General features: G+C 43.2%; 1 protein-coding gene across 1 annotated transcript; it reads left to right on the top strand.

Moving 5' to 3' along the window:
* Positions 1–3,783: 3,783 nt before the first annotated feature.
* Positions 3,784–6,023, top strand: LOC107022260. Its single transcript, XM_027917926.1, has 3 exons — positions 3,784–3,813; positions 4,482–5,924; positions 6,013–6,023. The coding sequence occupies exons 2-3, from the start codon at positions 4,484–4,486 to the stop codon at positions 6,021–6,023; spliced, it is 1,452 nt and encodes a 483-aa protein (XP_027773727.1). The 5' UTR covers positions 3,784–3,813; positions 4,482–4,483.
* Positions 6,024–10,439: the final 4,416 nt, after the last annotated feature.

The following is a 10,439-nucleotide window of genomic DNA, read 5'->3' as shown; positions in this document are numbered from 1 at the left end:
TTAGAAGGTCGTTCCAAAAAGGTTTGGGTACTCAAGTAAAGTTAAGCACCGGTTTTCATCCCTAAAGGGATTGTCAAGCGGAGCGTACTATTCAAACTCTTGAGGATATGCTTAGACCTTGTATAATCGATTTCAAGAGAAGTTGGGATGAACATTGTCCTTTGGTTGAGTTCTCATAAAATAATAGTTACCATTCGACTATAGCCATGGCTCCTTTTGAAGCTTTGCATTTAGGAGATGTAGATCTCTTGTTGGGTGGTTTAAAGTTGATGAGTCTTCACTTTTTGTTCCCTAATTGATTTAACTTCCCTTTCTTGATAAAACAACCCATAGCATGAAAAACTTATGCCGACAATAGGAGAAGAGAGTTAGAGTTTGAAGAAGGTGACAAGGTGTATTTGAAAATTTCACCCATGAAAGGGGTGATGAGATTTATCAAGTAAGGGAAGTTAACTCCTAGTTATGTGGGTCCCTATGAAATTTTGCAAATGGTTGTTAAGGTTGCATACGAGTTGAGATTATCTAGTGAGCTATATTCCGTACACCCGGTATTCCATGTACCCATGCTTCAGAAGTGCATTGATTACCCTGAGTCCATTCTTCGTATTAAATGTCTAGATGTGGATGAGAACCTCTCCTATGAAGAGGTTCCGGTGGAAATCCTTTATCGACAAGTGAAGGAGTTGAGGAACAAGGAGATGGCCTTAGTAATGGAATTATGGATGAACCACCTAGTTGAGGTAGCAACATAGGAGGCCGAGACCGACATGAAGTCCCGTTATCCTCATCTCATTGCTAACTAAAGTTTGTTATCCCTATTAATAAATAAAATAATGAGTAAATTTGAATTTGATTTGTTTTGTAAAAGATATGTATATTTCATGGTAAGGGTTTACGGTAAAATGAGTTTTCATGGAAAAATGCTCTTTTGCTTGTTTTGAACTTATTTTTGCATTTTGAATGTTTTTGACTTGATGAAATTATATTGATCATGTTGATGTGTTTTGAAAAGAAGTTTTGGCATAAGTGTCTCGAGCTCATGTTGGTGTTGAGATGGAAATTTCTCATGTGTGATGTTGAAGCTCTTATATGTGTTAAAAGATGTTTTGATTTGCTATGTATAAATGTCATTTTGTTTTGTTGATCTGATTTGTAAATCATGTTGATTATGTATGTTGTTGGTTGGGCTTCTACTATTGAACCTATCTTTTCCCTTAAAAAGATTTTAGTGTCATTCCGGGACACATGTTCCAAAGGAGAGGATAATGTAACACTCAAAAAGTCCAAGACCTAATCTACAGCCTCACATGAGTGTATAAGGGTTGTAATACTATTTTAAGGTAAAAATTAATGCTTCTAATTCATTTAGCATGTTTTAGAGTAAAGGCGTCAAGAAACATCCATGACAACCGGAGACTAGTGAAAGAGGTGCTAGTGTGTCTTAGACTATTTGACGAGCTTTTAGGAGTCGATATTTAATGAAATTTTGTGGAAAGGTGGAACACATATGACAGACGATGTTTAGGGATGAAACGTCCGAGTAGGACTCCCTAAGGACAACCCTAAAGGTCCATGAGGAGGACCCTCCATTTTGGCAAAAAAGTTGTCACTAGATAGTGTCCACCTACGGTTGTAGGCGATGAGGCGTAGGTGAAACGATGGGGCGTCGATGCCTCCGTTGATGGAAACTTTCCATTTTTCAAAAATGGCCACAATCACAACTCTCTGAAGATATTGACGGACCTGCAGGACGGTGGGTGTAGGTGGCCGTCGAGTGACCTACAGACCGTAGATCGGGGTCTCGTAGGTCAGTCTACATTTTCACTGCCATGTTTTACAATTTTAAATTAGTTAATTAGTCAGGGTTTTGATTATGGTTTAAGGGGTGTTCAATTAAGTTAGTTAAGTGACTATATGTTATGCCTCGTATTTTTTTTTTATACGTAGTGCGCATCGTGATCTAGAAGACGTAAAGAAATATTAGGCAAGGATGTTATTTCCAAATGTGATATTAAGTATGAGTTGGCTAATGTAAGTGCCATTAACTTTAAGTGAGGGATTAATTAGTGGCTAATTTGGATTGATTTAATCCAATGGGCCCCACCACTCATAATTGGTGGCTGATTAGGATTAATTTAATCCAGTGGGCCCCACCACTCAAGGCAAAAATTAAAAAGGGATCAGATTGTGGGCTGGCCTTAGTGGACAGGTGTAGAGGGGGGCTGCCTCCACTTCATACTATTAAATGAGGTGGAGAAATCCACTCCATGCTAAATAAAGTGGTGAAATGCATTGCTGCATATCATCTTCTTCTTCACCACTTGTCTTAGGCAGCCATGGAAATGGAGAAACCAACCCTGCAACTCTTGGCCAGCAGCTGCAAATAATTTGGTTAGTAATCTCCTTGTTTGGTGTGTTAATTCTTTAGAATACCCTTGTTAATTATCCATTAATTTTAAGAAGGGGGCGTGACCAGTAGCTTAGGAAGTTTGTTTTAGTTATTGAATGTGCTAAGTATGAACGGAAACCATAATCGGATTATTAGTGGTGTCGTGTTGGTGCTTGGGCTGTTTTGATTAAAGCAAACTGCAGGAAAATTCTGTTTTGGCATTATGTATATGTTGAATGTGATTATGAGTATATACTCCAAAGGATGAATACGATAAGGTAGATGTGTTGCGAATTATAAAACGAGTTATCGCTCGGTGTGTCGTTGCTTCGCTGCTATGGTTGCTGAGACGGAACTGTTTTGGGGAGGGGGCTGTTTAATATGATTCTTTGGGTTATATGTGTTATTGGTATTGCTGTGGATAATTTGGATTGTTGTCGGATTGGGACGAAGTAAGGAAAATAGGGGAAGTGCTGCCGAATTTTCGTTAGATTATTAGCTAGCTTACAAGAAAGTAAAGCACGATGTTTATCTAATTGCGGCACGATTGTTGCTTGTTATAGATTAATAGCTTGAGCAGTAAATATTGGACGTGCGGCTCGATTATTCGGTATGTAACGTTGTCCCTTCTTTCTTTGTTTGGCATGACTTTTAAAAATAAGCGAATAACGGACAGATTTGATACTTATCTCTAGAGCGTCTAAGTGACGTATATTCTTGCTTCCACAATTATTCCTCTATATATCGGCTATGTTTAAGGCTATGATGATCTCTAATATCTATGGTAGTGCTTCTTAGAGTCATTGAGATTTTACGTTTCCATATCGTATTAAAGGTTCATAATCTTGATAAAACATTAATCTTTGGTAATACTCCTTGCTGGTTCACGTTGATTGTTCTATTGAGTTATAAGAAATGATTTTAATTGCATATGGTTGCTCATAATATTCTGCTCGTGCATAGAGTCCTTTATCATTTCACCGAGTCCCGGGCCGGGTAATGTTCGTGCGGAGTTTCTTGCATATGTCACCGAGTTCCTCACTAGAGGGCCGGGTATGTATATTATATATATGATTGGTGATGAGGATGGTTATGATGATGATGATGACGGAGATGACGTGATGATTATTTTGCCGAGCCCCTTACTAGGGAAGCTGGGCACCTTAAATGTTAAATATATGCATGATTTTCACTTAAAAGGGTATATGTGTAGCGATATTTTGTTTCGACTTGCCATATTGGTATCCTGTCATCTTTACCTTATGCTTTACATACTCAGTACATTGTCCGTACTGACCCCCCTTTCCTCGGGGGGCTGCGTTTCATGCCCGCAGGTGTAGACGCACAGTTCGGTGATCCTCCCGCCTAGGATATCTACTCTGCTGATTGGGAGAGCTCCACTGTTCCGGAGCCCAGTCGTTTTGGTACATAACTTTTGTGTAGTCTTTTGCTCGTCTATGGGTATGGCGGGGCCCTGTCCCGTCGAGTTTCACTAATGTACTCTTAGAGGTCTATGGACATTATGTGGGTTGTATATATATGTTTTGGATAATGGTCTGGACATGGTTTGTTTGGGATGTCCGCTTGTACAGGGGCAGCCTTGTCGGCTGCGTACATCATTGTGTATTGTGTAGTGGCAGCCTTGTCGGCATACGTATCTTATTATGCTTTGAATAGTGGCGGCCTTGTCGGCTCGCGTATGCTGTTATGGTTGAATGGTTATGACTCCTTATGAGACAGGTCCTCTTATATATATATGACGTTGGGGTTGGCTTGATTTGATTAAATTCCATATTGTCTTAGTTTCAGTTGGTTATACTTAGCAGGTTTGTATGTGGGTGTCCAAAACGGGCACTAGTCACGGCCCATCGGGTTGGGTCGTGACAAAGAGTGGTATCAGAGCGCGGTTCTTCCTCGGAAGTGTCTACAGACCGTGTCTAGTAGAGTCTTGTTTATCGGTGTGTTGTGCACCACATCTATAAACAGGAAGCTACAGGACATTTAGGATGTCATTCTTTCTTCTTATTCTAGATCGTGCGATAGAGCTATATTAACAGGATAATCCCTCTCTAACGAATCCGTGTGTTTTCAGCTATGCCTCCAAAGAAAGCGACAGCCGCCCAGAAGGGAAAATCGGTAGCAGAAGGTACTAGTCAGACCCGGAGAGTTACTAGGGCCCGTGCCCAGTCTATGCCTGGTATGATGCTCCAGTCGGAGAGCTCTGCTACACCCCCACCGCCAGAAGAGCTTAGAGCAGCAGCAGCTCCAGTTCGGGGGACACCACCAGCCCCCGAGGCCCCAACATCTGAACCTCCAGCTCCTCAGTCAGGGGCGGAGGATAGGGCCATGAGAGATGCGGTTCAATTGCTGACTAGATTAGTGGCAGATCAGGCTCGCAGGCATGGACTAGGAGTTGATCATGCGGACAGATCTGATAGCTTAAGGGCTCGTGACTTCTTAAGTTGTAATCCTCCAGAGTTCTTTGGGTCAAGGCCCCAGGATGATCCGCAAGAGTTTATTCGTCAGATGCAGCGTACATTGAGGATAATCAAGGCTTCGGAGACCGAGTCTGTTGAGTTGGCTACGTATCGTTTGCGGGATGTAGCTATTAATTGGTATGAGTCTTGGGAGTTATCTAGGGGTGAGGGTGCTCCTCCAGCGGTATGGGATGAATTTGTGGAGGCTTTCCAGGGCCACTTCCTGCCTCCAGAGATGAAGCGAGCTAGAGTCGATAGATTCTTGCGTTTGAAGCAAAATGGCAGGAGCGTTCGAGAGTATAGCCTCGAGTTTGATTCATTGGCTAGGCATGCGCCTACTATTGTGGCTGATATGGCAGACAGGGTACATCGTTATGTGATGGGATTGGATCGTTATCTGATTGACGGTTGTATGGCAGTGACTCTTCAGCCAGGTATGGACATTGCTCGGGTGCAGGCATATGCACAGGGGGTAGAGGATCGGCACCGGGGACGTCAGCCAGATAGAGATTATAATAGAGGCCAGCATAAGAGGGCTAGATCAGCAGGTTATCCTGACGAGTTTCGAAGCGGGCAGTCTCAGCAGCATGTTAGATTTTCTTCCCAGCCAGCACAGAGTGCACCCCCACGTTTCATGGGTAGGGGGTTCGATCGTACGGGATATTCGGAAGCTGGTCAGAGCTCTAGGGCGTCAAGGTCACAGATGGGCAGGGGTTTGAGCCAGTCGAGGCCACCTTTGCCTCGGTGTTCTCGTTGTGGTAGGTCCCATCCTGGGGAATGTCGTTGGGCTACAGGTGCGTGTTTTTCTTGCGGCCGTCAGGGTCATACTATGAGGGAGTGTCACCTTAGAGGTAGTGCAGGTGGTATGGCACAGCCTACTGGGTCCGTTGCTGGTTCATCTTCTTCTGTGGCTATGCGCCCTACGGGGCAGGGTATTCAGGCGCCAGCAGGCCGTGGTAGAGGACGTGGTGGAGCTTCCAGTTCTAGCGGTCCCTCGAACCGTATATATGCTTTGACTAATAGGCAGGATCAGGAGGCGTCACCTAATGTGATCACAGGTATATTATCACTATTCTCCCGAAGTGTGTATGCATTGATAGACCCAGGTTCCACCTTATCATTTATATCTCCCTTTGTTGCTAGTAGGATCGGAATAGAGTCTGAGTTGATAGAACCATTTGAGGTAGCTACACCTGTAGGAGATTTTGTCATAGCTACGCGAGTATATAAGAATTGTTCAGTAGTTATATATAGTCGTCGTACTGTAGCAGATCTAATAGAGTTAAATATGATTGAGTTTGATATTATCATGGGCATGGATTGGTTGGCTGCTTGTTATGCTAATGTTGATTGCAGAGGAAAGATAGTTCGATTTCAATTTCCAGGGGAACCGATTATAGAGTGGAAGGGGAGTACAGTATCGCCGAAAGGTAAGTTCATTTCATACCTTAAGGCCGGGAAGATGGTTAGAAAAGGCTATATTTACCATCTGATTCGGGTGCATGACATAAAGGCAGAGGCACCGACTCTTCAATCAGTCCCGGTAGTTAATGAATTTCCCGATGTATTCCCCGAGGAACTTCCAGGCCTTCCTCCAGAACGGGAGATAGAGTTTACTATAGATGTACTGCCAGATACCCAGCCTATATCTATACCTCCTTATAGAATGGCACCTGCTGAGTTGAAAGAATTGAAAGAGCAATTGAGGGATTTGCTAGAAAAGGGCTTCATCAGGCCTAGTACGTCACCTTGGGGAGCACCGGTACTGTTTGTGAGGAAGAAGGATGGGTCGCTGCGGATGTGCATTGATTATAGGCAGTTGAACAAAGTAACAATAAAGAACAGGTATCCCCTCCCAAGGATTGACGATCTATTTGACCAGTTGCAGGGTGCAAAGTGTTTTTCAAAGATAGACTTGCGGTCAGGTTATCATCAGGTGCGGGTAAGGGAGGCAGATATTCCAAAGACGGCATTCCGGACCCGATACGGGCATTATGAGTTTAGAGTGCTGTCTTTTGGGCTGACTAATGCTCCAGCGGTGTTTATGGATTTAATGAATCGAGTATTTAAACCATTCCTTGATATGTTTGTTATTGTATTTATAGACGATATTCTGGTCTATTCACGTTCAGAAGAGGAGCATGCAGACCATTTAAGGACGGTACTTAGGGTGCTTCAGCACTAGAAGTTGTATGCTAAGTTTTCTAAGTGCGAGTTCTGGTTGACTTCAGTGGCATTCTTGGGGCATATTATTGGAGCTGATGGTATTCGGGTAGACACGCAGAAGATTGAGGCGGTAAAGACTTGGCCCAGACCTACGACACCTACTGAGGTACGCAGCTTTCTGGGGTTAGCAGGATATTACAGGAGATTCGTAGAAAAGTTTGCCTCAATTTCAGCGCCTTTGACAAGGCTAACTCAAAAGGCAGCCAAGTTCCAGTGGACTGATGCTTGTGAGCGAAGCTTCCAGCTATTGAAAGACAAATTGACTACAGCTCCAGTCCTAACTCTTCCGGAGGGACCAGACGGCTATGTTATTTATTGTGATGCTTCGGGTGTTGGGCTAGGATGTGTATTGATGCAGCATGGCAAAGTTATAGCCTATGCCTCCCGACAGCTTAGGAAGCATGAAAAGAACTATCCTACTCACGATCTGGAGTTAGCGGTCGTGGTTCATGCCTTGAAGATATGGAGACATTATTTATATGGTGTCCATGTGGACATCTATACAGATCATAAGAGTCTCCAATATATCTTTAAACAGAAGGAGCTGAACTTACGACAGAGGCGGTGGTTAGAGTTGCTAAAGGATTATGATGTTGATATTTTATATCATCCAGGGAAAGCGAATGTTGTAGCAGATGCTCTTAGCCGTAAGTCCATGGGTAGCTTGACAGATGTACAACCAGAAAGGAGGGATATGGTTCGGGAGATTCAGCGGCTATCCAGCCTTGGAGTCCGTCTGGCTAATTCAGAAGATAGTGGAGTTTCTATTCGAGAGGTTGCTGAGTCCTCAATCATAGATGAGGTAAAGAGACACCAATACAAGGACCCTATTCTGGCACAGTATAGAGATGCAGCTCTTCAAAAGGAAAAGACCCCATTTAAGGTTACACCTGACGGAGTGTTACGATATGAAGGCAGATTGTGTGTACCCGATACTGCGGGGCTACGACGGCAGGTTATGGGAGAGGCACACTCTGCCCGTTATTCTATTCACCCAGGGTCAACAAAAATGTATCATGACCTCAGATGCTTATATTGGTGGGATGGCATGAAAAGGGACATAGCGGAGTTTGTTGCTCAGTGCCCGAATTGTCAACAAGTCAAGATCGAACATCAAAAGCCTGGTGGATTATTACAGGAGATAGAGATCCCGACTTGGAAATGGGAGATGATTAATATGGACTTCATTACAGGCTTACCTCGCACTCAACGGAAGTATGACTCTATATGGGTTATTGTAGATAGGCTGACGAAATCGGCCCATTTTCTTCCAGTCAGGACTACTTATTCGGCTGAAGATTATGCGAGGTTATATGTCAGGGAGATAGTGAGACTTCATGGGGTTCCCACGTCCATTATATCAGACAGAGGAGCTCAATTTACAGCCAACTTTTGGAGATCGTTTCAGAAGGGATTGGGGACACAGGTGAACCTTAGCACAGCATTTCACCCTCAGACTGATGGGCAGGCTGAGCGTACTATTCAGACACTAGAAGATATGTTGCGGGCCTGTATTATTGACTTCAAAGGTAGTTGGGATGACCACTTGCCGCTCATTGAGTTTGCCTATAATAATAGCTACCATTCTAGTATCCAGATGGCACCGTACGAGGCCTTATATGGGAGGAAGTGCAGATCACCTATTGGTTGGTTTGATGTTGGCGAGACTAAGTTAATAGGCCCGGATGTGATTCAGCAAGCTGTTGACAAGGTGAAGCTTATTCAAGAAAGATTATTAGCAGCCCAGAGTCGACAGAAGTCATATGCAGATAATCGGCGTCGAGATTTGGAGTTTCAGATTGGTGACTGGGTATTCCTGAAGGTATCACCCATGAGGGGTGTGATGAGATTCGGCAGGAAGGGGAAGCTCAGTCCGAGATACATTGGGCCTTATCAGATTGTTCGTAGGATAGGCAAGGTTGCCTATGAGTTGGATCTACCATCTGATTTGGAGGCGGTACATCCAGTCTTCCATGTATCGATGCTACGTAAATGTATTGGTGATCCTTCTAGAGTATTCCCTGTAGATGATGTTCAGGTAACAGATGAGTTGTCATATGAGGAGAAACCCGTGGCTATACTTGATCGTCAGGTTAGAAGGTTACGTACTAAGGATGTGGCTTCCGTCAAAGTGTTGTGGCAAAATAACAATAGGGAGGAGATGACTTGGGAAGCGGAAGACGAAATGAAGAATAAGTATCCTTACTTGTTCCCCGTACCTGCAGGTAATTCAATTTCTAGCTTGACTATATTGATAGATAATGAGATTATGTAGCTGTGAGGCATCTGTAAGTTACGGAATGCAGGTTGATAGGTATAACTTTTAGAGAGACCTCGCTGGAATTTGTTTTTGCAAGACGCTAACTTAACATTCGAGGACGAATATTCCTAAGGGGAGAAGGATGTTATGCCTCGTATTTTTTTTTATACGTAGTGCGCATCGTGATCTAGAAGACGTAAAGAAATATTAGGCAAGGATGTTATTTCCAAATGTGATATTAAGTATGAGTTGGCTAATGTAAGTGCCATTAACTTTAAGTGAGGGATTAATTAGTGGCTAATTTGGATTGATTTAATCCAATGGGCCCCACCACTCATAATTGGTGGCTGATTAGGATTAATTTAATCCAGTGGGCCCCACCACTCAAGGCAAAAATTAAAAAGGGATCAGATTGTGGGCTGGCCTTAGTGGACAGGTGTAGAGGGGGGCTGCCTCCACTTCATACTATTAAATGAGGTGGAGAAATCCACTCCATGCTAAATAAAGTGGTGAAATGCATTGCTGCATATCATCTTCTTCTTCACCACTTGTCTTAGGCAGCCATGGAAATGGAGAAACCAACCCTGCAACTCTTGGCCAGCAGCTGCAAATAATTTGGTTAGTAATCTCCTTGTTTGGTGTGTTAATTCTTTAGAATACCCTTGTTAATTATCCATTAATTTTAAGAAGGGGGCGTGACCAGTAGCTTAGGAAGTTTGTTTTAGTTATTGAATGTGCTAAGTATGAACGGAAACCATAATCGGATTATTAGTGGTGTCGTGTTGGTGCTTGGGCTGTTTTGATTAAAGCAAACTGCAGGAAAATTCTGTTTTGGCATTATGTATATGTTGAATGTGATTATGAGTATATACTCCAAAGGATGAATACGATAAGGTAGATGTGTTGCGAATTATAAAACGAGTTATCGCTCGGTGTGTCGTTGCTTCGCTGCTATGGTTGCTGAGACGGAACTGTTTTGGGGAGGGGGCTGTTTAATATGATTCTTTGGGTTATATGTGTTATTGGTATTGCTGTGGATAATTTGGATTGTTGTCGGATTGGGACGAAGTAAGGAAAATAGGGGAAG

The sequence above is a fragment of the Solanum pennellii genome, chromosome 6, assembly GCF_001406875.1.
Source record: "Solanum pennellii chromosome 6, SPENNV200".
Taxonomy (NCBI): Eukaryota; Viridiplantae; Streptophyta; class Magnoliopsida; order Solanales; family Solanaceae; genus Solanum; species Solanum pennellii.
Note: the sequence above shows the minus strand (reverse complement) of the source record. Positions and strands in the feature narration are given on the sequence as shown.